Below are 20756 nucleotides of genomic sequence, written 5' to 3' on the forward strand. Positions count from 1 at the left end.
GCAGACAACAAAACTTTTCTTAGTGTAAATTGGATCTAAACTAACTATAGTTTATAAAGTTTTCAAAAAGGTAGTGAGTTTACTAACCAGGTGTTCATTGTCAACCCGTATATTTTAGTACCTTCCACTGCAAGGTTTATTTTTCATAGAAAATAATCTCCTGTACAACATTCCATGTATTGTTAAAAGGAAGAAACAAACATCTGTGCACACAATTTCAAAACAGCAGATTATGTCACCATCATATTCAACACAGAGCCAACAGAGCTGCATTTGGATACCCCAGCTGGCTGTGCTGGTCAGCTGGAAAAGAGCAGCTTTGAAGTACTGCACTTGTACATACTAGAAAAACAATTGATATTAAATAGTAGTGGTCTGCACTGATCACATCACCTAAAGGTGAAAAAGCAAAGAGGGAGAGATTTAGAGGAAAATTGAGGGGAGTGGTACAAGTAGGGATGAAAAAGGCATCAGAGAAAAAAAAGCAGGAAAACCCCCTAAAAAAAAAAAGAGACTAAAATGTAGTCCAATACAAGCAGTCACATTCACAGTCAAGCTGTGGTGCCTAGAGAGAAAACCCAGTTGCAAAAGACAGGGGATCAAAGCCACAGAACTACAGACTGACAAGAAGTTTGAAAGCAGATCATTTTTAGACAGACTGTCTCAAAGCACTGTCCGAGGCACCCAAAGGTCACATGACAAATCCTCAGACATTATTTAGAGACATGAGGAAACTATACTGAGGTGAACATTATATTTAAAAGGGCAGAGGATACACAGGACCTTCTGTGCCACATCACATGAATCATTTAACTCTAATACTCTTTTCCAGCAGTGAAAGATGTGTCAAAAAATGGTTGTAGTAAACTCAAAATACTTATTTATAGTACAACTACCCAAAGGCAGATTTATTCCTAATCCCAGGTACAGACCAAAACAGCTGATGTGCTGGTAACACAAGCTTCCTTGTGTAAATAACTAATATCTCGGGAAATAACTGATTCCCAAACAATGTTAACTAAAAATACTTTAAAAAAAAAATGAAAAAGCTGTTATCTCTGTTAATACAAGCCACTAGAGTTGCTGTATACAGCTTGGGGGACTGAGCCAAAAATCTAGATTAATATAATCATACAGTTGCATTCGTACCCAAACTCATTTGAAATGTTTCAAATTTCAAGGTCAAAGGTTTGAGTCTGCTGCCAGGCTCTCCAGAGGCAGCACAGCCTCCTGCAATACAAGGCTGCAGGGTCAGACTCCGTAATGCCTTCATTCAAAGCTGACGCTTTACAAAACACTGACGTTGAGAAACAGAGTGCTCTAAGGAAAAGGTTCTTACTCTGGCTTATAGCCCATCTGTTGGAAAGCTCCTCCTCCAGAAAGTTCTCTTTAAAGAATATCTTGAATCTCATCTAAGGGCAGGAATGTTCTTAGTGACATGTGGTCTATCATCACATCACCTGTATCCCCATCCACAGTGTCACTCAGCAAAGGAGTTGTGCTTTGACGTGGCAGTCGCTATCTGCAAGCACTACCTAGTCCCCTGCCACCAGGGAGATACAGTCTGAACATCTCAATCAACAGCTGAGGCCATGCAACACCCTCCAAGAGCAGCAAATCAGATGCCAATCCATCCCAGGATACTGAGAGTACAAACTACATCCTTCACCTTACTCTTCAAGGGCCACTGGTTTCTCTGTTGTGTTGTAACATTATCCCTTTAGTAAGTTACTAATCTGTGTTGTCAGTCCATTTGAGTAATTTAATACTTATGCAGACTGCTCAAGTTTCATGCTAACATTAACAACTGTTTCTGTTCCTGCTGAAAGTAGTTAAGAGTTTGGTCATTCCCTTCAAAGAGCCAGGATTATGCAGTCTGGGAAGTTTTTAAGGTACACGTTAAAAACAAAACCACCCCCACCCCCCACCCCCACCAACCAGGCATCCAGAAACCATAACATATAAAGGGAATTGAGTAGTTACAGACCAAATCCACTCCTTAGTATCTACCTTACCAGCCTATTTCTGCATCTATGATTTCTATACTTTTCACTTGACTTTAAAATCTTTGGTTTACAAGCCAAATCCTAGTTGGTAACCCAACCTTTTCCCCTTCCTCTGTCAATGCATGCTCACCCAGCAGTGGATCATGAACATACCTGTATTCCTCCTCTTCTTTGGAGTTCTTTTTGGGTTGGTACTTCTTTGAAAGATTCCTAAAATTAAAAATACATATATATAATTATATTTAAAGTTTCCTTTAACTGGATAATCTTTGCATGCACACACATTCTGCGGGACTTCAGTCTTTATTTGCAGTGACTAGGCACCTCGTCAGAAGTATGACTGCAACTAGGCTTTGACTGCGTTGCGGTAGCACTCAAAGAAAGCACAATGCTTCAGTCTCTATAATCACAATAAAATAGCAGATTCTGAACCTGAGAAGTTAATAAATTAAGGTCATGATGAAGTCAATACACCTGAGTTCTAGTTCTGCTGATGCACAAGTCTCCTTCACCTGATCTAAAGGAGAGAGCCTTTTACAGTAAAAATAAGAAGACACAGGCATGCTTTACAAACTCCACCCAGTAGAAGGTGCTACTCCATATCCAAAGGTCAGCCAGCTCAGTAAAGTGGTATTTGCTGCAGCAGATGACACTCACGGTCAGGCAAATCTGCCCACCTTCAGCAGGATGCTTCCAAGGAAGAGAAAAATCTTCATAAAGCTGTGGGAAGCTGCACTGAGATGACAAAAGGGGGATCATTTTGTGATTATCAACTGATGCTGGGAGACACGTGAAATTTAGTTATCCCAATTAGCACAGATGCTTGAATGTCTCATTACCCAACATCCAACTAATGATTTAATTTTAAGACTGATATGCTCAAGTGATCTTGAATAAGAAATTTGAACGTAACTGTTAGCACATTTGAAAGTTAGCACATAGCTTTCATTGTCCTGGGAGCACTGGCTGCAAGCCCTTGGCCAGCAGCACAGCGAGGGTTTAGCAAATGGGTGCTGCCCACCTAACACACAACACACCTTGCTGATACTTAAAGCTCAACATTACTATGCATACTACACTGTAGCACAATACAACGCCACGCATCTTTTAAACAATGCAAAACAGAGAGCTGATAAAACTTACTTAACAATTTTAAGACCTTTTTAGTGCTGCAGTACTGAGATCTCCTCTACTCTAAACTCAGCCCTGTGACTATATGCCTTCCTGCAGCCTGCTACCCGACTGTGAAATGGAAGCCATTTGTTTTAGCTTTACAAGGTGGGTTACTCTTCGGAGGACTCCCAGAATGCATCCAGTTGAAAAGAAACTGCTTTTTCAGAGGTGTAACCTACTCCCATTGCATGCTGGTTTTACTGCTAACTGGGGGACAGCAGGGCCTCTTGTCTCACATTTCTTATTCCTTTTGTTCTTCTTAAGGAATTAAGAAGCATCTGCCTGGAGTAGTAGCCAGAACCCTGGCAGATTTGCACAGACAAACATGTGTTTCTCTAAATTTAAATATCCCTACTGGAAGGGTTCCAAATGAGCATCTCCTCTCCAGTCTCTGCCTTCTCTGAAAGGAAGATGCTCCAAAACAATGAACTTTTCTCTAGTTATGCATACAGCAGCTTCAACCAAAGAAAACCAGCATGGCAGGAATTCTGCAAACTGTTCTGCATGACCACAGTAAATCTTATAGCACTCCTCGTATGTGATGGGAATGCCTTCCTCCACACACTTGCTTAAAGAGGAAAGGAAAAGCCACAAGAAAACATGCACAGAAGACCACACTAATAAGGCACTTTCACACACACTCAAAATGCACTTGTTCCTGCACTGTCATGCTGCCCAATTAATTCTGACACACAGAGCTACTGTCTTCTTGTAAACCTTTAAAGGTGTAGAAATGTGACAGAGTTAGGGCAAAAAAATCCAGACAGTATGCTTTCACAGAAAAAAAGATTCTGAAAGCATGTAACAAGGATTAGGGTCTAGGTTAAACATTTTATTATTTTCTATGTCTATATATTTGAGTTTTTCAATTTTCCCCCCTTTTTTAAAATAAAAAGTGTAGGCAGGGCTTTAAACTAGGATACACACAAAAAACCAGAAGTGATACTGAATCCAGAAGTGATACTGAATCCAGTAAGAGTCAATATGACTCTCACGTTGAAGTTCAGCATGCAATCATGTAGTGTCATGACCAGAACACTGGCACTTCCCGAGTTTAAGCTCATGAAGAATGACATCTTCAGAGCTAACAGTGATTAAAGAGGGAACAAAGATCAGCAGTGAAATAGAAATTCTGGAAAGATTCTGTGCTAGCCTGGGCACCTGTCTCCAAATCACATTTCTATTTGCCTTTCACACTGCATCATTTTTTCCTCCTTTTCTAGCTTGTTTTTCTGCTCCCTTATTTCCACTTCTTTGACATCTTGCTCTTTCTCTCAAATTTATCATCTATCAGAGGTTCCCGATTCCTAGATTATCTTGGTATCTTCAGCATTTTTCTCCCCAATACATCTTCCTCAAGGTTATCTATCCATCATCAGATTAGGCGAGGCTTTTGACACACTTTCTGATGACCACAAAGTGCTGTAAGGTAAGTAGTGACTAGACTAGGGAAGGAGGACAACGAAACACTACTTCAGCACTCAGCACAGCATCCAGCAAGTCAACATCCAACAGAAGTTCAAAACAAAACACAGCAACAAGTGAACACTCTACCATAGTTTCTGCATCCCTTCCTTCCCAGTCTAGTTTAATGACTCAACAATTATAAAGAAAACAATCATGTCAAATCTGAACTGAGCTCAAGCCAAGACTGACTGTAGATATGTAAATGATTGAATAATGTAGGCATGATATGTAGGTATGTGATGCTGGGGAGTTTCTTCCATTGGTGCAACCAGCTAGATCTACATACTTGCAGGATGCATCAGATTTAACTTAACACTTTTAAAACAAAATATTACATATATATCTGCACAATTATAAAGAGGAAGAAAATAAATGGTTTTAAATAGAAGACAAGCTTCAACAGATGACCAGGCTGAGATGTAGATAGACAAGAATAGCAGCTAGGCTAGGGAGCCCAGAGACCAAGCAGAAAACACCAGCTTCACAAAAGAAAATAAAGTTCAGCAGCTTTACTTATACTATAAATAAAACTTTGAGTTAAATCCACAGGAGTACCTTGTGTTAACTTGTCCCTTTTTAATAGTATGTCTGCATGTTATGACATGCAGTGATGTGCTGCAGCCCTTTACACAAATGGACGTGATACAAGAAAGGTTTGCACTCGGCTAGAGGAGAGTTATTAGAAGCAGATCCATGGTAATTTAATTTTTTTTTTTTTTTAATGTCCAGCACTGGTTTATCTCAACACTTGGCAAGTATACATTTTTGGGTTTTTTTTATACCTCTAACTTCTTAGATGAATGCAAACAGCACTGTGTTTAAGAATTCCTCAGGGATGAAAGTATTTGTACTCAAATCATACCTGTGGGTGGGGGAGACAAACGCAGCTATATATGGGGAATTAAAATAGAGAAAGAAGAAACAAATTGACCAAGTTTGTTCTGGAAGTCTAGGACAGAGTAAGAAATAAAACTTAGCAGTTCAGAGTTTCTAGATAGTTTTACCTGTGACTATCTCCCACTTTCCTTAAACACTTTGTGTGTTTATTTTCAGAATTACACTCTTTACACCTGAAATTTTTCATCCTAAGAAATTCAGTGAGCCTAGTTTGTGATTCTTCATAAGACAGGCCAGCTCCCACAGATACTCTGCTGGGGTTTCCCAGTCCAGTCATACTCTCTTTCTTCCAGCTCATTTTGCTTGTGTAATTCAATCTCTTCTCATCTCCATAAGATGTGAGCAATTTGTTCCTGCATAAGTCATTTTCCATTTCCTGCTTGTCTATAGCAGAAACCCTGGGGAATCCTTGTGGCATTCCCCTGAGAAAGCACATAAAGGCAAGGTTTTATCAATTACCAGAGCCTCGTAAATAACAAGCCATCAGGCATCTCAAATCCATTCTAATACAAGCATCAAAAATTCTGGGTGATTTATTTTTTAATAGATATTGTGCTTTAGATATACACAGATCAACTAGAACCTCAGATCTCAATCTCTATAAATACTAAGAAGATGGAAGGAGTTCTAATATGTATTACAGTCATGCACAAAAAGGCATGGATTTACTGGAGGGGTTAGGAAAGATTAGTCCTACGCTCCCCTCCCTAGTCAGCTCCACCACCTACAGCTTCTCACCCTGGACATTAGTGGCTGCCAACAATATTGCACCACAGCATCTCCGCAGCAGCAGGACTGTCTGCGTGCTGTTCTCCCTTCTAACCCCTGTTCACCTCTCATTTTTAATACCCTCCTGGGAAAAGCAGGGTAGGAGCTACTCATTGTGGGAGGGTTCTTAACACCCCTTCTCTTTGCCCTTCCCCATTTACACTGGATCTGACCTCAAGGAATATGTTTTCTGGGTCTGGTTCACATACACTCGGCTCTACCTACAACCTGATGGTCGAACCAGACATGTAGAACATACATAGCAGGAATTTCCAGTAATTTAGCTACCTGAGAAATTCACAGAATCTCTGCTCTGTTCAGTAGATACAAGGTAAGAACAGTGGCAAGATTATAAAACTGTTCAAGTTCAAATCTCGGGCTGCAACCTGGCTAACTACATAGACAAAAATTCCAAGGGCTGATACTGACTTTCTGATCTGCAGTTTCTCCAACATGTGTTCAAAAAAAAGCCTGTCTTACAAAAAAAAACAACAACCAAAAACCTAAACTTAGCCTTACAACAAATGATCATTATTCTGCTGAATTCTTAAACCCTTCAGCATTTACACACAGCAGTCCTAATTTCATGGAAAACATTACAATGCTATCCTCAAAGCCTGAGCCATTAATCACACATAAATCGTGAGTAAGCCCCTAGTATGCTACTCAGTCACCTAAATAACCTTTCTTTTCACAAAGCATGATTTTTAGCAGAGAAAATAAAACAGTATCTTAAATAAACTTTAGCTTTCCATTCTCTAAATTAAAGCTATTCTCTAAAAGCCATTACTATAAACCAAATTACCACCACTGTAACAGTAAACTTACAGATGATTACAGGCTCTGAACAGATGCAACTCAAAGTCCAGAACTTTATATATCAACTTACCTAAGCTGCTTTGCATAGCTGAGTTCAATCTCTGTTCTTTCTTTTACAAACTTGATGTATTTTTCCAGAACATCAATACCCCATTGCGTGTGTTTTTCTAAGTTGTCAAACTGGTCCTGCAATGAATCAAAAAAAATAGTTTAGTCTCGTTGAACAGAGAGATAACTAAAAATAATCTCCAAAGTACATATCACCATAAAGTGTTATTAATATTTTCCATTACCACAGTTAGACATTTTTGTAATGACACTGGGTTTTAATCGACAGAAGTATGCCTTTTAACATGAGACCAATTCAATAACATTCCTCATTTCTGAATCAGTTTCATTTCAGAAATCCTAGCAATTCTACTGAATGCCATCTTCTATCCTTAGACAAAGGATAAGAAATAGATAAGTCTTGCCAGTATTTTATTTTACTCTGAAGAGTTAATAGAAGTTTTGTGAATTCAAGGTCTACTCCTAATTAATAATTCTCATTTTCGTCTGAAAAATGAAAGTTTTTCAAGCTTTGTCAGTGTTATGAATTAAAAATATCATTTAGAACAGCTAACGATCTTTTTACAGAACAGAATTTACTTCCTCTGTAGCCTGTTTTGTTCTAAAACAGAAGACATACTCACAAATGATACCACAAAAAAATGACATTAGCTGTTTACAGTAAGTTTTCTTGTCTACCTCCATTTATATACAGATGCTACTTTGTTCTTCAAATATTGTTGCCCTCAAAAACAGTCACACATGTTTTCAATAAAATCTTTTTCAATCAAGAACATTCCACAAGTCAGCTTGGGATTTGCAAATGCCAAGAGAAATTAAGCAATTCTAAATCCAAATCAATTATCCAAGCCAGCTTATTACTATCTGCAGATTTAACCTAAAATTACCTTATTTTTTAAAATGTGGTTACTTCAACAACACTCAAATTCCATAACCATCCACAGAGCATTTCAGAAGTTAATGTTTCTACTTGAAAAATATTTTTTAAACTGTGATATGCTGAATAGTTATCCTGACAGAAACACAGTCTAAACAAGGTCTTTGATATCAGCCTGACTTATGTGGCATCAGCTTCCATTAGGGCTTACATGGAAAAATAGAGAATAAGTTTGTACATCTGCAGTACAAAGGTTAGATTTACAATATTTTCCAAAAAATTGTACCCAGCAATAGATTCGGGTCAGATGCTTAGCTGCCACAATTAAGGCTTCTGACAAAAGTGATGCTTCTTTCTATCTGCCAAAGATTTGGCCTTATGGCTTTCAGTTTGTAGAGCTATCATCGAATGTTATCGAAGCAATGCAAGCCCACTTCCTTAGATACACAGAGTAAAAAAAAAAAAAAAAAACCAACTACTACAAAGCCTAGTTTATGAATATGTTGCTTTTAGAATACGTTGCTTTTAGGCAAATACCACTTTCTGCATTGTAGCATATGCAGCTCTGACAGTAAGTTAGATTGGTATCAGGAGATTCCTCCAGCACTGAGCAAAACAGTCACGTACACAGAAGCTGCTACTTGCTAACAAAACTGTTTTACTGCATTTTGAAGGGGAGAAAAAGAAAACCATGTTAGAAGAGGAGAAGTGCAAAACCCTAGCAAGAAGCAAGTTAAAACAGCAGGTAGTGTGCAGGGAATAGGACACATAGGGTTTGTATATCTGCGTATTTGCTCTGCTTTATCATAAGGTATTATTTTATACCAATTCAGCAAAACCAGACTAGGCTTCAGTTTAAATTATGCCAGTATTAGTCAATTAAAGAGGCACTGGGGGGGAGAACAGCAAAAGGGCAATAGTATAAAGTTACAAAAATTGTAAAGAACTTTTAAGCCTTGCGCTCCAAGAACTAAGAAAAAGTGGCTAAGGGCAAGTAAAAAAAAAAAGAATATTCAAACTACACAATAAAAGCCTGCCTTCCAATAATATAAATCATCCTTAAACCAATATAACATCATTCACTCAAAAAGAGGATGTATGTATTCTGCAGAAAGGGAAGAGGTGTACTAAGTCAGTACATATTTGCATATAAACAAATCCGTATTCCAGACAATTTCACAGCTGGGGAGAACACAAAGATGACATGGGTAACAGCATGGACCTCTCCTCCTCTCAGAGGGCTCCCATCGGGAAGGAACACGGTGTGCTGTCTGGAGCACAATGCTAGCACAATGAGGCACCTTCTGCTCTGCTTCAAATATACAACCTTTGCATCTCTCAGATTATGCTGGCATCAAAAAGTAATGCAAGCATGACCTTTTTAAGGTTTCTGATAAAGACGTCTTATAGCTATCCCACACTAACTCTTCCTGAATTTACATTATTTAACATAAACACATGCATATAAAATAAATACCACACAAGGCAGTGCATCACTCACAAGTTTACATGCATTCACACACACTCCCAACTTTGAGAAGGGAAATCTCAGGGAGGGAAATCCACTCCATAATCCCTGTAAACAAATTAAACCACCTTTATCAGATATACCATATTAGTAGCAAGAAACTAACTTAGCATCCTACTGTAACCCCATCCAAAGAAGAAAGGTCATGGTTTCCCATAGGAAAGAATGCCTTTCAAGGAAATCTTGCCCTTCAAGATAATTCAGACTGCTGACTGCACAGAAAGATAGAGCACGTTCACCCTGGAAAGGCAATATTGGTGGCAGCTTGTCCAAACCTCTTCCACCACCATCGCCACCACCCTGACTCCATTCTCAGAGCATCATTTAGATCAGAGTATGAATAAAAACCTGAAAATGGCTCCAGGTAGCTGCCTCAGCTTGGTCTGTTATTCCATAGATGGATCTGCTGGACTGCTTCAGCGGCCTTACTATGTCAAGTTTGGCGAAAGAAAACTCCATGATGTGCAGTGCAAAGGTGAATGCACCACGACACAGCTGTCAGACCAACTGTGTGAAGATGCTAGCTTTCTATTTACACAGTGAGCAATGACACTTGTCTTGCGTCAAGCTGTAACCAAAAGAACCTCAACCAGATAAACAAGCACTGAACTCTGCTGTCACGAAGCGAGGCAAGGTGAAATTTAGCTTTCTGCAGACTTTGCTAAAGAGAAGAGCTTCTGCCCTTTCTGGACATGGAACAGTTTTGGCCCAAGTGCCATTCCACTAAGCAGCCAACGCCCCACAACAGCCTGTTACGCTGGGGTCACGTATGCCATTATCTGTTCTCTTTTCTGTGTTCCTTAAGGATGAAAAAAAAAAAGTCAGTAAAATTGGCAACATCAACACTTGCTGACCATGAGATTCCAAGGAAAGGCAGTGCAGTCAGAGGCACCAAACACAGATAGGCCTCCTTGTTTCATGGATCTGCGCAGCAAGCTGAAGGTAAGCGAAGGCTCTGTGTTAAAGCTAATGAACCGTAGGGATGACAGTACACAGAATGCTTTGATCGTAAAGCATAACCTTTAATTTATGAAATCCCAAACTCCAAGGATACATGCAATCAATGCAAAACCAGAGTTTCTAAAAGGAGATTTTTCAGAGTAATTAACAATATCATGCCTTCAAACAATCAATATTGAAAAGATTTTATTTTTTATTGGTTTAGTATTTCTAAAGTTCATTACAAAAATGCATTATCACATGGAAGCTGAAGAGTTAAAAAAATCTCAACTATTGTGAAGCAAATTTGGTCTAGTTTTAGTATTCTTCACAATGAGATCTTCACTGTTCTCCATAATAGACTGCCTCCCACAAAAGGTTTCCCAGAAGCAGACTGCTAGAAAATTTCTTCAGAATATTCCCAAACTCCAGTACTATGTTTCATTTCAGTTTTCACTGAACTCCATAATCATTTTATAGCTTAAAAAGCTCTTCATAGTAATTAATGCCAGCAAAAAAAGATCTCATGAAGGAGGCAACGCCATCAGTAAATTAGCTAGTACTTTGGTTAACGTAAGAACTTGTAGCACCAGACCTAAGAAGCTTCTCGTACTCAAACAGTAAAACTCAATGAGGATTTTCAAACATGGAGATCAATAAAGGTATTGGTGTCCCACCTAAGCCAGGAAGAAGCTGGTGGCTGAGGAAGCATCTACATTACAAAAAGAAGCAGGAGCTCTACAACCAGGAGCAGTCTAATGAGAGCATCACGTGGTTTCAGCACAAAGCGCACCATCCTTGCCAGTGATGGATATAGATTTAGCAGGTAAAGTCTGCAACTACAGCTCTGCAGGTTTGGTCATCAGCTGGAAGATGGCTCAGGTACCTCCATCAGCTGCTGTTTCAGCTTTCAGTTTCTATATGCATATTCTCCTCTGTTCGTCTTTGCAGCCTCCTCACCCTTCCAGTTAGGGATAACATTAGAAAACAATAAATTCCACAAGGTTTTAGCATTGTTCAAGAAAAGCAAGAAAACAAGACAAGAAGCACAAATCTCACTTCTCCCATTTTTAAGTCCCTATACTCACTGTGATGTCAACAGCTTAATAAAAAAGAATAGACTTTTGATTGACAATCAAGATATGCACGTAATTAGCTACCCATACAACTGTAACACACTCCTCTTCATCCGACTCCACCGGCTTCCCAATGACAGCAACATGTGCCAGTACAAACACTTCATGCCTTCCCCAAGTGATGGGGGAGTTTGAATATAGGAGCTGACCCACCTGACTTTACATGGGTGGGAAAGCAGAACCTCTGCTGCAAGCCGCTTGAAACAGTCTCTTCGTATTGGTTCAGAGCTTAACACATTCTTGAGCATGCACACAAAAATTACAGCTCAAAAGAGGAAAGAAGAACTTCAGTCATTAACTTGAATGGGAATTGGACATCCAAGTACCCAGAATGCTTTGAAAATTTTATCCCTAAGGCAAAGTGTGTTTCAAACTTCACTTCTGTTTCCATTAACTCTCCCAGTATTTTTACCACTGCCCAAATAACCTCACGTTCGTGCATTCTTTCTGAAACTCGGCTGCATGCTTGTTACACTGACAATGCTTAAAATGGAAATAGTGCTGCCTATTTGCTTTTCCTCATTTTAATGGCTACTTTAAGCTGTCAGATCCCCTCACTTTTCAAATGTACTCCTGAAGTCACATTCCCCAGCTATGCAAACTATTTTGGGAAGAACAAAGTTAGCATTAAAAAAAAACAAAAGAAAGAAAAGCTTTCTTCCCATTTCCAAGCCACATAACATGGAGTACAACCAATTATTGAGCAATAAAGAAAGTGTTATCCGTTGAGGTCTTTGAAGATCAGCTCAGTAAGATACTCCTTCCTCTTTCAAGAATACTTCCATCTATTGCGAAATAGTTCAACACAAGGCTCGCTCAGATCCAGTGATGGATGGGACCTTAATTTGCCAACAAGGGGCTTCAGCATTGCCATCTACTGAAATAAAAAAGGGGTGTCCTCACTCTTCTCCAGAGTTAGTCTCAGTGTTGCTGCAGCCAGACACCGCTCACACAGGTCACTGTGCTCCCCTGTCTGGTCAGCACTTTTCACTAACGGAAAGGCTGATGACAAGGAGTCCAACTCCACCACCCAGCTAGGCCACAACTCCTGGGGTCTCTATTCAAGTGTGAACAAAACATTAGATTCTGAGAGACTACCAATTAATTCTGCAGTTTTAATCATCACGTCAAATCTGCTCAGATTGGACTTGGGTGGCAGTGCTTACTATACCAGTAACCAGGCTGAACTGTCACTCTGTCACTCTTTCTGCTATTTTCACAGGTCGTGGTGCAGGAGTGAAAAATTAAGATGAATGCTAATACAGAGACAAGTAGTGAAGAAAGAGTATGCTGAAAATTCAGGTGCTAATAACAGAAAAACAGAGCCTTTATATTTAGCATATTCCTCCTAGAATTCTAATCCAGCAACATAATCAAAGACCCATGTTTTTTAAATGTTAAGAATATCTGAAGACTTTCTACTGCCTCATTCTCCGGGGAGTTCAATTCTGTTTCCTCCCAAAATTACTTGTTTATTCACCGTCCTAAAAACACAAGTAGGACTAAGGGAACTAAATGCTAAGTTTCACCTCTGGTTCATACCTTCTCCTTCCACATCCTCCTTTCCCTCCCCCCTCTTTTTTTTTTTTAAACACTCTCTCTCATTTCCATAGGCAAAAAGGAATTAAAGTGAAGATCAAGAATACATTACAGTGTTCAAATTCTAAATTACTTTTTTTAGATTCCGTGGTTTAACAACTTCAAATTATAAAAATAATTAACAGGATGAGACCTTCATAGGCTCAGTTAAGTATGGCTAGCAGAATACAACAGAATTCAGATCACAGATCCTCGGAGACCTACATTAAAGCTATATGCAAATGTTAACAGTCTTCAGGCAAATTAATAATGAAAGAAAAAGCATAAAGTACAGGCTACCACTGCAAGAGCCTTCCAGAAAACAGATGAGCAGAAAATATGAAATCACTACAGATGAGAGATGGCTTCCCACACAAAACTTGTCAGCTATAGTCAGTGAAATCCTCAGTTAACAACAATTAAACAAACATCCCTGTTTATATATGTTAAGTATGTTAAATACAAAACAGAGTACAGGACACTAACCTTTTGCTTCGAGCAGCACAGACAAGGAGGACTAATAGCACCATGGAAGACATGTCGATGGGACAGGGAGACCATCTCTTTTTGATGACTTTTTGATTTACATTCAAATGACACTGTGGCTTCACTGGTTGCTTTTATGAATCCACACTTCATTACCCCTGTATATCCGGTTTTCACTCACAAAACTATTTATGATCATATGCATTTTTCATGCAGATCATCTATTCATCTACATGTTTTATTTCATTTTACCTTTACATATTAAATAAATCTTCCTGACCTCTCACCTTCAGCAGGCATATTTCTGCTCCAGGTGAATAATCAATACCCCTGAAAAATCCATACTACTTTCCCACCTCCACTTGCTCTTCATCATCAGCCCTTAAATTCATTTTCCATAAAGCCCAAAATGTTAACTATTCTTTGATCTCTTGTGATTCCCCTCAGAACTTGATCTAGTTAGGAGAAAAGAGAAACAAAACCAAGATTCTTTGCTGTACCACTAGGCAACTAAGTGCATTTAAACTTTTTTTTGGGGGGTAGGGGGGCAGATCCCAGAAATCGAGTGGAAACAGACTATGTTTTATGTTGAAATTTCTTTTATGTTGCTAAAGTCACCTCTAATTGTCTTACTTGTTCCAATAAACATTATGAATTAAGTAGTTACTGGTCTATATTTCGGCCTTGAAATGCCTACTCTCTTCAGCATGTTGCTGAAGCTGTAAAGCAAAATAAGTTCAAATATTTATGACAATTTTAATTTGGATTTAAAATAACGTTGCCCCAGTATAATAGCAAGGCCCTTTGCACAGCAAAGGTAGCAACAGGGAGTAACCCTCTAATTGCACCTGAGACCAACCATGCTCATCCCCACCCAGAAAACCACCTTCCACAAACTCAAGGGTGACCCCTCCTGCTAATTAAGCAGAAGTGCTGTCTCACAGGCAGGTTTCGGCCATACCCTAACCCCTACCTTGATGGAAACCTGACTGAAGTCCAACAACAAGCACTTCTGAAAAGCCACCTGAGTGTATGGCGCAGAGGCCAGCACCTGGAGAACAAAATGAATATTACAGCCACGCTGAGGCAAGAACAGTTCTGGGAGTACAACCAGATCATCAGGGTTGACAGGAAACAAATTCAACTGCAATATCTAAAAAAAAGACCCACCTACAGTGAAGCTGCATAGGTACATCCCCCACTAATGAAAATACTGAGTTTGTCTTCATACTAGTGTAGCTTACAACCTCATTGTAGAGAAGATGACGCACAACACCAGACTCTAAAATGTAGTAGTAGGCTACAGAGAGCACAACAGTGAACAGCAGTGCAAAGCCAACTAGTAAATTTTGAAAGCAGGGAAGGGGGGGAGAGCAACTCCCTCAGCAGCAGCGCAGAGCATCATGTCGGCAACGAGACACCTCCACCCGCCTAACAGGTCACTGGGAGCACAGCCCGAGCACTTGCGTCCGTGACCCACTGTAACACCTATTATGGAAGCCCTGCAAAACCTGACACACAGTTCACAGGAGGACGCTTCCTGGTGTGAGTACAACTGGTGTCATCAACTGCCAAGACGTTCACTCACACACGCACACTCGGTACCTAACACTCTGCTAATAGCTTAAACTGTGAACTGAAACTGCTCCTTCCTGCAGCAGCCAGAAGCCTCTGAGTTACCGCTGCCACCCAGACATGGGTGCAGGGGCGGTGGAGCTCCAGGATGAACAAGTGCTCCTGCAAGAAACCTCCTGGTCTTTTGTTCAGGGGCTGCTCTCAGCACTACAGCAAACAGCCTTCCCCACCACAGCCCAAACCCTCCGCCTCTGCCATCCTGGTGTCAAACCAAGCCTTCTCCCCCCCTTTTAGCCTGCTGTATCCTACAAAGGATGTGGTAAAGCAGAACTTGTGGTCCCTCTATAGCAACAGGGCAAGCAACAGTGCTAACACAGCAGCCAGGAAGGAAGGTGAGAGAGGATGTGACATGCAAGAGAGGATGTGGTTGCTGGTACTGCAGCAGCTTAAAAAGTAGTTGTGAGAGGTAAGACAACAGAGAGGAATGATTAATTCTGGGGAGTGGGAAGACAGGAGAATGTGAACAGCTCAAGTGGAACAGGACAAAGCTGATGACCAACAGGTGATTAAAAAAATAGCAACTGAATCAAAGGATACTGGATAGTTATAGGGGCAATAAGATGGTCCTTTTGCAGACAAAAGGCTAATGGGAAGCCTGGCTTTCTTGGAACAGGGGAGATTTTGATGTGAAATTATGTAGGTTACATGCCCTGGATGGCACATGTGGAAAAACATATATCCATCTAGTATAGAGCATTATATAGATGCTGTTTCATTTTTATTCAATTACCTGAGAAGGCCATACAGAGGCGTTAGAGACTTGACACAAGTCATCTGCTGTTATCAGTGGGAGATGCTTCTAAGAAAGTTGTGATACATTTCTTGAAAGAGGAAATGTGCATCTTAGAGGTGCCAAAATTTCATGCTCTTGAAAATGAACAGCACAGTTTTCTTCAAATAAGGAAAAGGTAAGGCTCAAAAAATTTGTTCGCAATGTCCAAGGATACATTTCATAGATGGCCATGCTGCAGCAGCAATTCATTTCCTTCAAATAAGTTTATACATCTTGAGGTCTGAGGCACTGCATGACTTCACCACAATGAGAACCATCTGTCATAAGCAGACCATTCAGAAATGAACACTTTTTTTCAAGCATACAATTCTGCTTATAAAATACACGCAAGAAACCCCAGAATGGTAGAGAGTTTTGTTTCAAAATACATTATAATGTGCAAATTACAGCCCAGCATATAAGAAAGCTCTTAAAGAGCAAGATAATAAGAGAGAAACCTCAACTAATGCCAGATGTGAAGTCAGAAGTACCAACTATTTTTATTGAAGGACTGAGTGCGTTTCAACCTTTTCCTGCACATGTTCAGTTATTTAAACTGAAGACAAACATGCGCATGCTGCTTCTCCTTTTGGTGATACTAGTGCGATTCAATCAATTGAAGTGACTTATTCCTACTAGGTATGGGCATAAGCAGCAGAATATAGACCTTAAAATACTGACCCATTAGCTAAGCAAAAGGTAAGCAAAAGCTCATAACTACTAAAGCCTACTGGGGCCCAGAGAGATGATGCATCTCTACCATTAGCATTAATGATACCCACAAAAATCATTTAAAAAAACAAAGAAACAAAACAAAGCAATGCTAACCTCTTCCTTCTGCTCATCCTGGGGGAATAGGACTAGGACAAGGATTTGGTTTTTGCTGACAGCATCCAGAGCTGCAGATGGAAAGAAGCAACGACCCACAGGGATTCACTGTTCTGTGCATTATAAACAAGAGCTTTGAAAATGAGCAGATTCTGGTGCGTATCACTCTGCTGCTGGGATGGCATAAATCATGAAGCGCAGCAGAGCTCCAGATCCAAGCTGCCTCCCTCAGGAGTTGCAGCATGGTAACAATGCTAAATATATGTTGTTGTTCCAGTAAGATCTTTCAGTTGACAATGTTGCAACTTTTCACTGTTCCCCAGCACCATCCCACTTCCCTCATTTAATACACACCCATTCTTCTATTCTGAAATAATTTGAACAAATGCAATTTTAGAACTAATTCCCAGTAAATCTTTTGGTGCCTGGCTACATCTTTGGATTAACTGTTGACTGATTTTCATCCTCTTTTTTTTTTTTTCCATTCTGCAAAGCTCTCCCTTAATAATACCAGCTGTTACAACAAAGATCAACAAGATCTCTTGCCCACAGTTTCCCCTTTGGGCAGCTGTGTACTAATTATTAAAAATGAACCATACAGTGTTCCTGCTTATTGCACAGATAACTACAATAGAAAAACAAACACGCCTGCTGATCCATTTAAAAGATGACACACAAATAAGGCAATTCTGCCCTCTTATCCAAACCCATACTGAATTACAATAGTAGAATCCTATTCACAAGAACAATGCTTCAAACTGTAGTAGTCTGTGGGGATGTATTTTGGGGAAATTAGCTTTTTGCCCAACTTCTTCATAAACCAATGCCATACTGGCTTCAGCACGTAGGATATCCAAGCTGTTTGGTGTATCCTCAAAGTGCCCCATTTTGTCATTAATATCAAACCTTTTGAAATGCGATGCTGCTCTAAGCATGCGGCTGGAGTTAAGGAATTCCTGAATTTCAGTCCCATTCTGTAGAATTCTTTGGAGGAGTCATATATGGGCAAGTGTGTGTTTGGGGTTTTTTTGTTTGGTTTGGGGGGGATTTAATTTGATTATTTTTATATAACCAATTTTAAAAAAAATCTGTGGCACTGTTAAACTTTGTGAAATAAGAGTCCTTGATCTCCCTCTATCTAAATGTAGCCCATATGGGCTACATTTGGAAAAAAAAAAAAAAAGACCTCACCAGGTATGCCTGGTATTCTCAATAGCAAAACTTCTGATCTTCTAATCTCCATTAAATCAGTCACCTGTCAGGTATAGAATTGAGCGTGCGTGTGCTTTCTACACAGATGCGAATGCAAAGATGTATTTATTTATTAAACAGAAGAGAACAGCCTTTTTACTCTGACTCATTTCACCTCCTCCTCTAGCTGTGAAGCACTCTGAGAACTGACTACTGAACTCCACTGCAGGTGTGATGTCTTTATGGGATGTTTATGCAGACGCTTGGAAAAGAATAATGCTGTAAACATCGCTGTAATTCTGCTTAGCTGGAGGCTGCCTCCTAGAATCACTGGAGCAATGGCAATAGCTAGGGGTCAAAACATAAGTTCCCCCCAAGCGTGTCCAAAGCCCTTCCCTAAAGTTCAAATGAAAGGTGAAAATGTGTAAACTCACTGTTCCCTCCTCCCTTTTCCAAATTAAATGGAACTAACAGTGGAAAAAGACAAAAGTACTCCTTTGCAGATGGGGTTCAAAAAACATTGAATATCTTAAATACCATGACATTACAAATGCAGTCCTAGATTTTTCAAGGGCCACTTCACACCCAGGACCAAATAAGATTACTGCTATGCCTTAAGTATTTCTATCTGCCATTGCATTCCATTTCTAACCCAGAAATTAGATTTGGTGTTTCTGCTGTGATCCAAGAAATAGTTAAATTTCCAAAACAGGAGACTTCTCAGAGAGATATATACAATTCAGGAAATCTAATGCAGTAGATAAAATGACACTGTTGTTCTGAGTATGTAGCATTTAAAATGTCTGCAAACCTAGGCATAAATACAACTCGAATTTTAAACACAAAGTTGATCACTTCAAAATTTGTTAACAAATTCTGTTCAAAGTGCATTTCATAATTCAGTATTATCCACTCATATGCTCCACTCTGTGGAGTCAAACAATGGTGACAAAAAAATAGATTAATTCTGGAACAAGGTCAGAAATAGAAAATGATGAAAGCAAAGACCTGAAGAAAAGCTGAAGAGACACTGTTCCTTAAATCCATCTACTGGAGTTTGTCACACAGCTTTTTTATTACAGTAAGACCCAACTCCTCCTATAGCTATGAAAATGGCAACCAAGACATTCAGCTAACATCCTGTCAAATATTTTCCTATTACCCTTCTCATCTCAGCTTTTCAGCTGATAAACACTTCAGAAAAGGGACCAACCCCTGCTGCGCTTGCACGTACTCTGCACTACTTCATAGAGTCAGGCCACTTGTCTCGATTTTGACACCACCACTGTTTCAGACTGATCCCACTACCATAAAATACTCAAACTAAGCTGAATCTTGCCATGCCTCTTCTCCTCTGCAAAAGATGAGATCACCTGCATGGCCAAAGAATTAACCTACGATTAAGAAACTAAAATATGGTCAAACCAAAACTAATTTGGCAACTGTACTGCTAACATGTCTTACTAGGGACCAGAAACATCCACCTGTGCATCAAAGAATATATTGCTATCAATAAACAAGGATTCTCTGGTAATTTAAAGTTTCTTTTCCTTTGGAGGGAGAGAACACATACTCATATTCTCACATGCTCAGTTCTATTCCATTTCTATAAAGTTTATCTTCAGGTAACAACTCCCCTTAATTATAGTGTGAACTTGTGTTAGATCAAAGTTTAAATCTGAGGAAAAGTAATTGCATTTCCCTTAACCAAATAACCACTGTATATAGCCCCTCTGAAACTCCACTGGGTTCTCCCCTCCTCCCAACAGAAGCCCCTCTCGGTTCTCAGCAATAAGATCGCAGCAAAAATAAATGAATGCATCAAAGTAGGTGGAATAAAGAAGGGGAAATATTGTGCAAAATGCTGACCCCACCAAAAGCACACAAAGCATCTGTTCAGTAGTGACAACGAATAACTTAATCTGAGACAAATTACCAAACAAAACATCAATTAAATTACAATAGAAAGTTCTCCCACACACATTTCAGGTTTGCAGAGTCAATAGAGCAGCATGCAGACAGCCAAGCACAATGCTTGGTGGACTGTGATGGAGCCATCAGAGCTACTCACTCAAGGATACTTGAGATTCTCCACAGGACACGAAACAATTACAAGCATCTAGAAAGAAAGAGGTAAATTTAACTCCATCACACTAAACATTCACACAAGAATAGAGAGAATAGGTGTCACCAACCTTTCTAAACCAGGAAGAAATCACTGTTTGCTATCCTATAAACATGACATTCATGAAACATACAGAACTAGACTTTTATAACACAGTTATCTCTACCATTGATAAATTTAAAGTGCCCAACCAACCGATCAGGGAGCATTTGAAGCAAGTTGTAGCAACAGCAAAGATCCTCCAGCTCTAAGAGCATCCTACTTGTGCTAACTGCTGCCTATACACCTCGCAGATCTGCAACAGGGGCCAGCTTACAGAGAAATCAGAGACAGGCAAGGAACCACAGCACAGCAAGCAAGACACAGTGGTTTGCCGACTGTCTCACAAAGCTGCTGTAGTGATGCCACACTGAGCCTCAACAGACAAAGCTCAAGTTCAGTGTGCTAACCATACTGTGCTAA

General features: G+C 39.7%; 1 protein-coding gene across 23 annotated transcripts in view; it reads right to left on the reverse strand.

The window, feature by feature from the left end:
- The window catches only part of FNBP1 (formin binding protein 1), a 99683-nt gene that overhangs the window by 59828 nt on the left and 19099 nt on the right, over positions 1-20756 (reverse strand). For all 23 annotated transcript variants that reach the window (XM_054849056.1, XM_054849057.1, XM_054849077.1 and 20 more), the window contains exons 2-3: positions 7201-7316; positions 2160-2216 (exon numbers count right to left, since the gene is read on the reverse strand). In XM_054849056.1, the coding sequence (XP_054705031.1) occupies positions 2160-2216; positions 7201-7316 (173 nt within the window). The remainder of the gene's footprint in view (positions 1-2159; positions 2217-7200; positions 7317-20756) is intronic.

Source organism: Grus americana, chromosome 20, assembly GCF_028858705.1.
Source record: "Grus americana isolate bGruAme1 chromosome 20, bGruAme1.mat, whole genome shotgun sequence".
NCBI classification, from domain to species: domain Eukaryota; kingdom Metazoa; phylum Chordata; class Aves; order Gruiformes; family Gruidae; genus Grus; species Grus americana.